Source organism: Podarcis gaigeae (assembly GCF_964106915.1).
Source record: "Podarcis gaigeae genome assembly, chromosome: 7".
NCBI classification, from domain to species: Eukaryota; Metazoa; Chordata; class Lepidosauria; order Squamata; family Lacertidae; genus Podarcis; species Podarcis gaigeae.
Genome location: NC_139683.1, coordinates 88,354,752 through 88,369,390, shown reverse-complemented (window position 1 = coordinate 88,369,390; position 14,639 = coordinate 88,354,752). Strand labels below are relative to the sequence as shown.

General features: G+C 41.1%; 1 protein-coding gene across 14 annotated transcripts in view; it reads right to left on the bottom strand.

Moving 5' to 3' along the window:
* The window catches only part of KIAA0232, a 48,284-nt gene that overhangs the window by 25,792 nt on the left and 7,853 nt on the right, over window positions 1-14,639 (bottom strand). For 6 of the 14 annotated variants that reach the window (XM_083748565.1, XM_083748563.1, XM_083748557.1 and 3 more), the window contains one exon: window positions 7,174-7,215. Coding sequence is in view for 4 of the 14 variants with exons in the window: in XM_083748560.1 (XP_083604686.1) it covers window positions 6,706-6,936 (231 nt within the window). In the remaining 10 variants the exon portion in view is untranslated. Of the gene's footprint in view, window positions 1-5,457; window positions 5,544-6,705; window positions 7,216-14,639 lie in introns of all 14 variants that reach the window. The other 8 variants (XM_083748560.1, XM_083748554.1, XM_083748562.1 and 5 more) reach the window with 3 other exon arrangements.

The following is a 14,639-nucleotide window of genomic DNA, read 5'->3' as shown; positions in this document are numbered from 1 at the left end:
AGAATATTATGAAGGTGTTTTTAAATCATATTTCAATAATCAACTGAAGGATATTTCACGACTAGATATGGTGTTTGACTCTAGTAACAGTGTGAAGGCAGATACTTGAGACTCAAGAGGAAGTGACATCAGTATTCAAGTAAAAAACACTACAATTCCAATGCAATTTAAGCAAGTCCTACATGTTAATGAAAACAAGCAACAGTTGCTAGTCAAGAGGATGGTATAAAATGAGCGTCCAGGAAAACTTATTGAGCTTTTTGTTCATCTTTGATGCTGTTAAACTGAGTAAGAGGGTGATGAAGATTTTATAGTCATACAGTGGTACCTCGGGTTACATACACTTCAGGTTACATACGCTTCAGGTTACAGACTCCGCTAACCCAGAAATAGTGCTTCAGGTTAAGAACTTTGCTTCAGGATAAGAACAGAAATCGGGCTCCAGTGGCGCGGTGGCAACAGGAGGCTCCATTAGCTAAAGTGGTGCTTCAGGTTAAGAACAGTTTCAGGTTAAGAACGGACCTCTGGAATGAATTAAGTACTTAGCCCGAGGTACCACTGTATTTGCAGGGCGTGGGCTTGATGATCCTTGAGGTCACTTCCAACTCTACAATTCTACGATGGGGGGGTGTAATCCTGATGTCTATTTTGCTTTAGGAGGCTTTGGTCAAAATTGAATATAAGTTTTGAGAGCTAATGCAAAATTCATTACTTCTGGCAAATGAGCCACCTTACCTGCTAGAGGGTCGTGAACATTTGTGTCCCGGGCTTCTTAGACTCGTCTACCCATGTACTTACTATCTGAAACCAAAGCAGCACATTGGTTGCCAGATGTAATTTGTTTTTCAGCTTTCCCACCCCAGTAGGCAGAACCCAGTGGAGCTCCACAGCATAGAAGCCATGGAGGTTAACAGTACTTCCCTAGCACCACTGCTTAAAATTGACCACCCAGGGAAGAATGGAACCACCATAATACATTGCCCCCAATTCCCAGCACAAACAGGCTTTCAGAAGGATACTATGTTTAACTGTACAGTTGTACCTTGGTTGTCAAACATAATCCGTTCCGGGAGTCCGTTTGACTCCTGAAATGGTTTGAAAGCCAAGGCGCGGCTTCCGATTGGCTGCAGAAAGTTCCTGCACTCAATTGGAAGCCATGGAAGCAACGTTGGACATTTGGCTGCCAAAAAATATTCGCAAACTGGAACATTAACTTCTGGGTTTGCGGCGTCCAGGAGCCAAAACATCTGAGTACGAAGGCGTTCGATAATCAAGATACTGTACCGAAAGTGGCTCAGAGGTACAGGAGAATAAGCATGGTCACACACCCTCCTTGTTTGTTTCTCAGCATTAGTCATCCATCAAGACAAAGCAAGTGGTGTTTGTGCCAAAACTATATCTGAATTCATTTCAATCAGATTTCAGGTCACCAGTCTCATCCAAGAGTTGTTATGGAACTCCATAACAACCTTGCTCAGGAAGGGAATACAGTGGTACCTCAGGTTAAGAACTTAATTCGTTCTGAAGGTCTGTTCTTAACCTGAAACTGTTCCTGACCTGAGGTACCACTTTAGCTAATGGGGCCTCCCACTGCCGCCGCCGCACGATTTCTGTTCTCATCCTGAAGCAAAGTTCTTAACCCGAGGTACTATTTCTGGGTTAGTGGAGTCTGTAACCTGAAGCGTCTGTAACCCAAGGTGCCACTGTACTAGCAATTGGCTGGTGGCTGTTAACTTCTTCATCCACAAAAGCTTCTTTAGGTGAAGCTTTATAGTTACTTCCTTCAAAGACAGAAGCGCTCCTCCACAAAGTGAGGCATTCGTCTCGTCTTTGACCTAGCTGGCCAATCCCTCCTTCCTTGATATAAAACAAGGGGGAAAGATCAAGCATACAATAAACTGGTCGCCCTTGTCCAAAGAATCTTGTCTACACCCCAACAGCTGAAACTCATCTGAAAATACTTTGATTCAAATATGTGCTGGATAAATCTATAATCTGTACTCATCAACAGCAGCATCAAAGTCATGGAAGATATGAACAATTTCTGCCTCAATGCACTTAGTATGCACATCACAGCATACCAAAGGTTGTCATCCCCTCTGACATTATCTTCCACACCAACATTTCAGTCTACTTAAGTCCCTCCCTCACCACATTCATACACACCACTAGCTGCCATACCCTCTTCTGACTCATTCTGCTCCTCTATCTACTGTCTAATTTCCCTCCTTCCCTCTGAACAGTTATCTCAACTTCTGGCTGCTCTCCACTGATATGGTACACTGTATGTATGCTCCTCAACTTCTCTGCTGTCTTCTATACCATCAACCACTTTCTCCACTGCAACTTCCTTCATTCCTTTTTTTTTTTAAATGTATTGTTCTCAGCTGGCTCTCCTCAAGGCAGTGCTTGATCGAAGTCTTCCCTGTGGGAGGAAGTTTCTCTTGACACAGTCTATGAATAACTTCAAATTTTATGGCTTTTTGGGGACTCTTAATCTCAGGGTCATGGGTTCAATTCCCATGTTGGGTAAAAGATTCCTGCATTGTAAGGGTTTGAACTAGATGGCTCTCGTGGTCCCTTCCAACTCAATTCTATGAGGTTATCTATATGATGATGGCACACAGCTCTTCTTTTCTACCTATGATCCTTCTTCCATCCCATGCCACATATGGCTGCCCATCTGGTTTTTTTTACTAACTGCCATCTTTTTACTTACTTACATCTAACTGCCACCTCAAACTTTGTATACAAGAACACGATCGTCTTACATCCAAAATTGCTGTCTGTATCCACTGGCATCAACATTCACCCTGTTAAACAGGCATAAGCCTCATCTTTGATCACTAAACATGATGAACAAAAAGCAGAAGATTCTATTTGTGTTAAAGTGCTTCTATCTACTTAATGCAAAGCAAAAATTCATCCTATCCTCTTCACTCTAGTCCAAATAGTTGCAGGCTTCTCTCTGAACCTTCTTGTCACATATTAGCCCTCTATCAAAAACTTCAAAGTGAAAGAGATTTGCCCCTCTTATTGCTCAAAATACATGATACCCCTTCTCCGTTTACTACACTGCAATCCCATCCCTTTTCACAACATTCACACACGTATCTACCACATCTTCAGTTTTACAAACTTCCCTGAGTCTTCCATTCTATCCTTATTCCCACTTACATCCCTACTGGGACCTCTACACTCCAACTCTGCCACCAGGGACTCCATTGGTGGCCGCCACATTTTCTTCCCAGATATCCCCATGGAATGATGCTAGATTAGAATACCCAATTATATTCTGGGATAAAAAAATTGTGGCTATCTGCCACTAAAATCAGCTGTGCCGTGGACAAAAAGTAGAGGAGTGGCATACTCCATAACACAAAAATGTTTCTAGAGGAATGGGGAGAAGGGCAATCCCAGTGTTATCAGGGTGGCATTTAGACTATTGCTTGAGGAATTGCTGGTTGCTTTCACATCAGCACTAACATTCTCAGAAGGGTTACTTCATAATCTGTAAAAAGGTAAAGGACCCCTGATGGTTAGGTCCAGTCGCAGACGACTCTGGGGTTGCGGCGCTCATCTTGCTCTATAGGCCAAGGGAGCAGGCACTGGTCCGCAGGCAGCTTCCGGGTCATGTGGCCAGCATAACCAAGCCGCTTCTGCTGAACCAGAGCAGCACACGGAAACGCCGTTGACCTTCCCGCCAGAGCAGTGCCTATTTATCTACTTGCACTTTGATGTGCTTTCAAACTGTTAGGTTGGCAGGAGCTGGGACAGAGCAACAGGAGCTCACCCTGTCGCGGGGATTCGAACTGCCAACCTTCTGATCAGCAAGCCCAAGAGGCTCAGTGGTTTAGACCACAGCGCCACCCGTGTCCCCCATATTATATTATAGCCATCTTCAAATATATATAGGGCTATCACACAGAGAATAAAGCAAGCTTGTTTTCTCCAATGGATTCAAGTTACAAGAAAGGAGATTCTGACTAAACAACAGGAAAAGCTTTCTGGCTGTAAGAGCTGTTTGACACTGGAACAGACTCCTATGAGAGGTGGTGGACTCTCTTTCCTTGGAGGTTTTTAAGCAGAGGTGGTATGGTCATCTGTAATGCATGATCTAGTTGAGATGCCTGCACTGCAGGGGGCTGGACTAGATGACCCTTGGGGTTCCTTCCAACACTACAATTCTATGATTCTACAAGGATTACACGTGGGGTGAATTTTAATAAACAGAAATATATTTGATCAAGCACTGGAAACTCAAGTTTCCATCAATGGAGAAATTTAATTTGTTTTAAATAAGGAACTTAGAATGGCTTTCCAGTATATTATTGTTTTTCTCACTGTCTTTTGCAAATTGTGGTAAGAAAACTATAATTAAAAAGAACTGGCCAACAGTCAGGCAAAATGCAAGTTTTAGTCCCACAACATCTTTCCCACTCTGGAAACCTGTTACTTTTGGTTTTGAAATATACTACAAAAACAGTATAGCATAAACATATTAAAATAGATTTTTTTGACAAACCAAAATCAGTAAAATAGCAACAGATGATAAAAACAATTTGAAAGTTTTGAGAAAGTTTTAACCAAGTGAAAGAAGGTGGATACCTTAACAAACCATAGGTCTTAAGAGGTTTGCACACAAGAGTGAGAGTGGATGGGGTCTAGTGTTGGTCTAGTTGTTAGTGTTCAGTCTCTCTCAACTCTACAGGAGTGTTTATGCTATCCAGGTGCAATACAGGGGACCCAGAGGCATGGAGACGAGGTTGGAAAAAGTGTTCCTCAAGCAGCTTTGTCTGTCAACTTTGCCACGTTGGGCCTGAGCAAAGCAACACAAGTCCTAGCTCAGAGGTCACAGCAATGGCCTTAACTTTTGTTTTCCTTTAATGTTATTAAGCTCCACTGTAGGAGACCTACCGTATTTTTCGCTCTATAAGACGCACCAGACCACAAGACGCACCTAGTTTTTGGAGGAGGAAAACAAGAAAAAAAAATATTCTGAATCTCAGAAGCCAGAACAGCATAGTGAAAGCAGCAATCCCTCTTGCTGTTCTGGCTTCTGTGATAGCTGTGCAGCCTGCATTTGCTCCATAAGACGCACACACATTTCCCCTTACTTTTTAGGAGGGAAAAAGTGAGTCTTATAGAGCAAAAAATACGGTATATTACTTTTGAGCACCAGGCTCTGCAAATACAAGCTTGCAGAGTTGAGGGACTAGGTGCCAGCTCCTAGACCAATAGTGGAACCTTGTGGTTCATACTCCTGTGTGCAAACCTCTTAAGATTTATGCTTTGTTCGGGTAGAAAACGGGCAACCAGCCACATTCTCATTATCTAACTGGAGACCATTTATAAATCACATTTTCAAAATGCATTATAATTCATTCACATACACAAACACAAAATAACTACTAACGTAGGCGACTATTACTCTCATACTGAATATGCCACACTTGCCTACATTCTGGCTCTGGCCTGTCAAGTGTCCATTTGCTGCCACTGCTGGTATCTCCCACACCACACATGAAGGAAGAAATTGTGATCTATTTGGTAAAACAGTGCCAACATTTTACTTGAGGCTAGCAACATACAGCACCAGTCTTAAGGAACAAATAAAAGGCATGAGGAAAGAACGGCATACGGATTGTGCCAAAACAACTGCCAGCCAAGCTGTTATCCAGGGCCTCTTTTCTGGTAAATAGACTGGCACAATCCTGGCCAAACTGGTAAAAGTTCTATTTCGGAACAGTATGGCCTGCACCAACTGACTGCCATGTTAGTAATGCCTGCCTGCTATTCCTGCTGCATTTGCTGGTGCCATTGCAGGAGCATTTAAATCCTGGTGCCCAGGATGTGCCCTCTTCCTTTCCATCATCACCACTGCTCATGTAATGCCCTTGTAAGTTCTCCTTTTTCAAGTTGTAGAACAAGTTTAAGTTTGTACATGCAAGTGGGTTATGTAGATAGACACATGGACCTCTGCTATATTCTTCCACTGACTGCCAAGTAATGGGTTCAAGGAATATACGAGTCAATTTTCAAAAAGCGGCAGATTAAAGCTGCAAGTAACAATGAGCCTTCTCTGAACAGCTCTAACCCCACAAATTAAATGAACACCTCATGCCAAACAGCAACTAAGAAAGTTTCAACATGGTTTAATGTCTAAATATGAAAATAAAAAATATGACAAAGAAAAAAGGGGAAGCGAATTGGGACACAAAAGGAAATTAAGGAAGGGACTAGGCAACAAGGATTTGATTAAAAAACAAACAAGCTCCAGCCTTTGTAGACAGCACCTAAAGGCTGATGCCCAAAGCTTCATCTATCGATTAGGACTTAATTTTTTTTGGGGGGGGGCATTTGTAATGTGCCTATGCAATCAAGGTGGGGAGAGCTTGAGAAGCACCTCTGCTACTACAGAGACAGGGATATGTGGTTCCAGATCAGGGACAGTCTTGGTTTAAAAAAAAAAAAAAACTTGTTCAAAATGGTTAAAATCTGCCCCTTCTTATCCCTCCTCCATCTGTAAGATTTGGGTTGCCAGTCAATCAACCCTCAAGTCTAGTGTAACCACTCTGTACCCAATATTTGCTATTCAAAGGGGAATCTGAAATCAGTTAACACATCTAGAATTTCAAACACGTGTCACACAATGAAAACATGCATTCGTTTTTCACTCAAACAATATCCAAAATATGCAAATACCTGTTCCTGCAGGTCGTAGTCATAACTATCATGCAGTAGAAGACTGAGGACATAGCGAGTATAAATCATGGCATCAATGCCACATTTTTCTAGCTCTTGTCCCAGCCAGGTCTGCACGGGGCCCAAAGCATGAAGCAGAGACATTTCAGAAACAGGTACAGAGCCCAGACAGGAGCTTGAGGAGCTTTCAGATGGCAAACCATCCACAACAACTGTATAGATTGGGTGCATGAATCTAGGTGACTGTCATCCTTAGAACGTGATGCATTTTCTGTAGATGATATTCCGTAGGAACCTGGAGATGGTTATTTTTTTCACTCCAGCAAGGAGGAGAGAAGCTTGACTTCTAGGATAATCATTTATATTTCCTGGCAGTTATCAGTCTAATGACAAGACCCACTCTTCAGGCATAACCACTGAGTACACTAAATCTTAACAGGAAACACATGTTTATGTGCATTTTTCTACCTTAATTTCACATTGACGCCAGATGTAAATCCCCAGCAGGACCTATAAATAAGAGGAAAAAAGAGGCTGTGATGCATATGAAGAAAAAAAATCACAATTTAAGCAAAATACATGAATGTATAAAGGGAACAGAAATGTACACTTATGGAAAAAACAATGCCTTGTTATAAAAAGGAACTGAACTGAAGTGAACATTACAGGCTTGAAAACTAAAAAGAGAAAGTTTTGGGAAGCACTTTCAGCTGAGAAAGGGGAACCTTGTCTCCCTTTCCTTCACTCTAGGCAAATCTTCCTTTGATCTTGATAAAGCAATTCTTTGCTCAGGGGCAATTAAATATTTTGACATGTGATCCACCTGTAAAACTTACTCAACCTCTGAGCACTCACTCCTTTCCTGCTCTAAAAAAGGAGTGGTAAACTTTGAGTGCTTTTGTATTTCATTTTTAACCTTCCTTCTTACTGGATTCCAATCCCACAAGAGCCAAGCTTGCCATACATTATTAAATTAGCATATCTGTTTTGGTAATTATGGTTTTTCCTGCTATTCAGTTTTGTTAAAAATTTTATTATTAACTTGCTTTTGGAAATACTTGGGCAGTCATAAGTGGGCAATAATAAAATATTTACATGGAGAATTCTGCAGTACATTGAATTCAAAGGACTGGTTTGTTCCTTGCAACACCTGTAGTACTTAAGGCAACAGACTACAATATTAAAATAAGATGGTTAAAATGGTTAAAGCATGGTGCTGATCATACCAAGGTCGCAGGTTCTATCCCCATACAGGGCAGCTGCCTATTCCTGCACTGCAGGGGGCTAAATAGATACTGTAATCTGAAGGGTCCCTTCCAACTCTACAATTCTTTCATATATATATAATTTTATTTTTTATTTTGACAAGGTAATAATAATAAATAAATAACAATAAAAATGTGCACCCCACCCCCGAGACCATCCATTGTAACTACCCAACCTCCCAAAATTTCAACACCTCTTGCGATGGTTTGACCCCATTGCATTTTAACAGTACAAATTCTACACACACCTTCCACAGCTCCTCAAAATCATTTGTCCTCCATATTCCCCATCTTACCTTAATAGCGCATGTTAATTTATCATTAATACCTATATCCCACACCTCTTTATGCCATTCTTCCTTTTTATCATCACCTTGCCCCTTCCACGTCCTAGCAATAATAACTTGTGCAGCTGTCAATAAATTTGTACCTTCCACCCCATCATAAACTGATAATAATGCTACCTCGGGACTTTCGGTCAGCTTTAACCCAGTGATTTCTGTTATGTCCTTAAACACCCTTTGCCAAAAAATTGTACATATTTGCACCCCCACCACATGTGAACATAAGTCCTGGCATCCCCTCTAACATAACACTGAATATTCCTTGTTTATTTGATTTAATCTGACTGGTGTTAAATAACATCTCCAAATTAATTTATAATAATTTTCTTTTATCCTTATAGACAACATTTTCAAAGTGTGTTTCTCCCCAGCTTTGACTATTTATCTGCCCTGCTGTCTCCTTATCCCCATTACAAAATTAATTAATCATACTTTGCCAACACTTTGTCTCTGTATCTGATATCTTAACTGGCAACATTCCAAATAATTAAAAGGAAAATTTTGTCTAGGTTTTTTTTATCACTATGCTACCAAACCATGAAAGCTTAATTTTCTTATATTCCTCAAGCTTTTCTTTAATTTCCCTATTTAATTTGTTAAAATTCTCTTGTTCTAAATTTCTTGCTATATTTGTTCCTAGGTACTTTATTACATTTCTTAATTTTATATCTATTTTTATTTCCTTCAAAAAATTTCATTTTTCATCATCACAGATGAAGGCTTCTCCTCAAATTGTACAAATCTTTCACCTTTTACAGCTCTACAATTCTATGATTCTGTGATTCTATGATCAGCTCTTGCTCCATTATACAATAAGATGAGAGTAACAAACAAGTTGATATGATATGGATATAAAAACAGTCACTTCTAGGAGACACAAATACAGTAGATAAATTTAATCAGGAGATTGTGCTGTTTTTTCAAATTAATATCATTTCAGGAGCACAATATGAGAAACTTTTAAATGTTTCCATGCAGGGTTATATCTGCTTCAGGCTTTAGAAGCCAGAAAACAAATAAAAAGAGAGGCAACATTATATAAAAAATGAAAAAATTAAGGAATTTGTTAAGGAGAAAGAACGGAAGGCATTAAAAATACTCCAAGAGCAATTAAAGGTACTTGAGATTGGTGAAGAAGTCTCACCTTTGGCTTTCTTTTTTTTTTGGCTTTGGACAACAAAACAGGAATTTGTTGGCTCATGTAGATAATTAAGGAAGTGTTAATACTAGCAATAAAACCTTTAGCTGGAATGAGGTATACTTTTGTATACATCAAGTAATCCAGTCAGACAGACATTGAAACAATTAAGTCATATATTATATAGAAAATTGTCTAATTCAAAATCTTTTAGAAAAGTCACATCACTGCCTAAAAATAAACTATATTTACCATATTTTTTGCTCTATAAGACTCACTTTTTCCCTCCTAAAAAGTAAGGGGAAATGTGTGTGCGTCTTATGAAGCGAATACAGGCTGCGCAGCTATCCCAGAAGCCAGAACAGCAAGAGGGATCGCTGCTTTCACTGCGCTGTGATCCCTCTTGCTGTTCTGGCTTCTGAGATTCAGAATATTTTTTTCTTGTTTTCCTCCTCCAAAAACTAGGTGCGTCTTGTGGTCTGGTGCGTCTTATAGAGCAAAAAATACGGTACTTATTTCAATTTTCCCACTCACCCACAGAATAGACTACAAGTTTATCTGAGGTTCTATGGCACATAATTGCCCCCAGATGCCAGATGAATCCACAAACTTTCCTGCAGTGGGAAAGAAAAATCCCTGAGCCCCAACTCTAGAATGCAGAAGTCTTATTAAAAGGGCTCCAGCGTGCAGAGTAGACACAGGAACTCTCTCCTTCTTTCTTCTAGCCTTTAAACTACTGTTCTCTGAAGAGAACATATAGTCTTGTGTACAGCTCCCCAACCACAATTTATAATAATAATAATAATAATAATAATAATAATAATAATAATAATTTATTATTTATACCCCGCCCATCTGGCTGAGTTTCCCCAGCCACTCTGGGCGGCTCCCAATCAGTGTTAAAAACAGTACAGCATTACATATTAAAAACTTCCCTGAACAGGGCTGCCTTAAGAATCTTCCTCTGATCCTCTAGAAAAAGAACAGAAAGGGAGAATACAGATGCTAGCAACAGCTTGGGATGCCCTGCTGTGCCCACAAGCTAAGGGTCATGGCAGGGTGCTTGGTGCCCCTGCCCAAGTGATTCTAGCCTAGAGAGAGACACGAAGCCTAGTAGTTGCTCAAGTGCCGTGCTACACTAGCAGTTTTCCCTATCATCTCTCAACAGGAGTGTGGGGAAAGGACAGCTGCAAAGTACATGGTCTGGTACTAAGGCACCTGCTAGTCAATTGGTCCACTTATGTTAAGGCTAAAAGGCATGATCTCCATGTCCTTTAGAGGCCAACAGCTGCCTAAGTGCTCAGCCATGTGCTCTACAGCTGTCCTTTCCCCGTTTCCATCTCTCAACAGCAAAGGAAAAAGGACAGCTGCAGGGCGCATGGTGACTGCTAGTCTGAGGGGACTGGGGCTGAATTGTGCAGCGTTTCACAGAGGAATCCACTTTTTTGTGATCCCCACAGATTTGCCTCCTACAAGCCTGTGAATGTTATATAGCAGTAGATCTAACCGAGGAAGAGAATAAGTAATGCCATCTTACTTACATGGCTTCACAAGAGTAAGCAAATAACTTTTCCTTTTTATGTCCACAAAATCTGTATAAATTTTGTGGTGTGTATGTGTATATATATATATATATATATATATATATATATATATTCTTTTAGTAAAGGGTTTCCTTATAGAAAGAAGACATAAGCAGAGAAAGTCAGGGCTAGTGGTAAACTGTATAAAGCAGCTTTTAGTATTTTATTTTACATCTATCTGGCACAAGGGTGGGGAATTAGACTTGGTGAGTGGGCAGATCATTATCTCCCACACAATGATCTCCTGATGTCACAATAACAGAAAGTGATCCATGTTTGCCCAGGCAGAGGATTGCTGGAGTTTGAATAGCTTTCTGTGATGCATAGCTCCCTGCGATGAAGTGAACGGGTTCATTTATTTATAAAAATAGTTGTATGCCTCTATATCATAAAAAATATATCAAAGCAATAAAAACATCTCACATGCAATCTGGACACCCCTTTGTTGTTCTTTTTTGTTGAGACCTGGATGCGCTCCAGACCCAAGAGTTAACACATAAATAACACGAAAGTCATTTTAATCCATCAAAAAGGGAATTAACATGTTGTCTCTAAGGGAAATTAGCATATTTACTAAATATATTGAACAAAATCAATGGGCAGCACACTAACAAAGGGCTTAGTTTAGAAGTCTTGTTCCTAAAGCATGCCTGAAAATACAAAGGGTACACTAGAAAGAGGGGAAATTGGCTGAGGGAAGGAAGCTGGTACCAGGAGAGTTTAGCAGTAGGGAGAGAAGAAGTGGCTGCCGGAGAAATAAGGAAGGTTTAGGCAGTGGAGCTTTGGAAAAGTTTTTAGGCAAAAAATGGGGAAAAGCAGGTGACAGACTTTGGGCTAATGGCTGAAAGTCAAAGATTCATTTTTGCAGTAGTTGGCTAGAGAAAGGAGACATAATACCTGTCCAGGGTCAGTGTGTTGAAGTTGAATGTCCCTTTTCTGGCAGGAAAAGAGAGAAGGAAAAGCAGGGGAAGAAGTCTGCAGGAAAGTTCCTGAGCACAGATGTGGGGTGCTGAAGTAAAAAGCATAGCCTCTTATGTTCAAGCAGGGCTTGAAAACTAGCATAAAGAACACATTTCCTATCTTCCTGGTAATTAATGGGTGTTAAAATATTTTGAGGCGGTGCCAGCCTAGATGATCTTGGTCTAAAATGTTTGATAAATGGCTTCTAAAGATTTCTTCAGGTGAGTAGGGGGCAAGAAATAAGCATATATTTTGGGCTCTACTAGAAGAAGCCTCAGGTCATTTAAAGTCAGGTCATCTGTGACATCAGGTGTAGGCCAGGTGGACACGGCATGTTCAAAACAGCCTCCTGAACGAAATGGGAGGACCTAATTAGGCCCACAGTCCAGAGGCTCCTCACCGCTGATCTTGAGAATACCAAAACCTAGTTAGTAGCATCTGTACCAACATTTGTTCTCTAACAAATATACTGTTTGCTTACTTACATTGGTGATATAACTAATATTTCCCAATTATTTCTACCCTATCTCAAGGACTCATAATGGACTACAGTAAATACAGACGGGTGCCATCTTGCCCTCAGGGTTGTGGGTTCCCACCACCACAACATGGACATGTGATGTCACATGCACACACCTGCACATAGTGCATGATATCAAATGTACTATGTGCAGGCGTGGGCACATCTGCACTGTGGCAGCCGGCAGTGATGTCTCTTCCTCCTCCTATCTGCAGCTAGCAAGTCATCCTCTTACATGGGGAGGGGCTCGTACACAGAGGCAGAGAAACACTGCACCTGAGCCTCAGCCCTGCAGAAAGGGGGTGCCTCACTCTCTGGCTGTGGAGGGAGCAGCTGAACTGCTGCCTGCTGGCTCTTTCCACTGACACTGAGGGTGCCCAAGCACCCACGGTCCCCTGGAACTGGCTCCTATGTAAATGCACATTTACAACAATCTTGCCAAGTAGGTTTCAGCCCAGTGCAAAGCGTATTTACTTAAAACATTCTAAAATAAATTTAATAATAATTGCTTCTAAGTTACATTCTCATAAACTAAGCCAGTAATGCAAATAACAATTATTTGTACAAGTAGAATTAAAGTTCTACAGCCCAAACCACATATTTATGAACAAATAAATTCCACTCCAGCAAAAACAGGGCTAACTTACCTAGACTGAACTCTTAGAATGAGAAAAGGAGTAATTTAATCTAATTTTATCCACGCTCCGTATCACAGGGTACTCAATAGCCTAACCTAATGTATTGATACACATTTTTTTACACAATATTGGAAAAATAAGCTCTTGCGCTAGGCAACATTGCAATTCTAGCTAAATGTGGTTCTGAAAACCATGCACTCAAAGCTGGCAGCTTTGTCCATAAGTAGAAAGGCATTGTATCAGAGTTTCCTGTTCATTAACTGGTTGCAGGCACCTATGCACAGATCCCAACTATCCACTCACTTCTTATGTGAAAAATCATTTACCAAAACATAAAGAATTATGCCCAAAGCTCACTATACACACCACAGATTCAGATATACAAACAATTAAGAGTTTGCCCACTTCCTTCCTTCTTTGTGTTTGTGTTCCAGATACCAGGAACCAAAAAGTCCGACTGTCTGGCAGAAAAATGGCAACTAGGCATTCTGTTCTGGCAAGTGTAACCCTGGTTTAAGGAGCCATTTGGTGCACCTCCAGATCTGTGTTAGAAACTCAGATATATAAGCTAAGTGCCAAATGGCTCCTTAAACCAGGGTTACAGTTGCCAAAATGAAATGTCTAGTTGCCATTTTGGGACAAGATGGCTCTAAGGTCTTATTTTTCAAACGATTGACTGACTGTGGTTATCAGTTAAGCATCTGGCTAGTTCAGATGACAACCTTGAGCTAGGTCAGGGGTCTGCAACCCGCGGCTCCGGAGCCGCATGTGGCTCTTTTACACCTTTGCCGCGGCTCCGGGGCGGATACTAGCGAGGGGAGGAGGCGCATTGTGCGCCCTGACACTCCCCACTGTGACGGGCGCTGTACTGGCTGTGATGTCGCATGGGGGCGGTGCGTGCGTTAGTCACGCACTGTCCCGACGTCACCTTCCCACCCGCTGTCAGATCGCGGCTCTGGAGATATATTTGTTTTAAATGTCGCAATGGTTTTGCGGCTCCCAGTTTTTTTTCTTCTTCGGAAATGGGTCCAAGTGGCTCTTTTTGTCTTAAAGGTTGCAGACCCCTGAGCTAGGTTAAGAGCTTTGAGAACTTAAAGAAGAAATCACAGTTAGTTCATCATTTGAAAAGTAAGATTTTAAGGCCATCTCGGCCAAAAATGACAACCAGATATTCCGTCTTGGTGACTGCAGCCTTGGATTAAGGACCCATTTGGCATCGAGCTTATATATCTGAGTTTCTAACACTGCTTCAGGTGCCTTCTTCACTTGATCACAAGTGGCTGATAGCCAGGTGCAAAATGTGCCTGGTGAATTTTGAACGCTGGTCAGAGGCAGCCCTTTTCAAGCAGAAACCATGCAAGGAGGGAGTAAGGAAGATCAAGACCAGACAAATCAGAGAGTAAGAGAGATCGGACAAATCAGTTCTGCTGGTTTGCTACAGCCATTTCAGGAAGAAACCATGGAAGAGGGGGAAGATTGGAGAAAT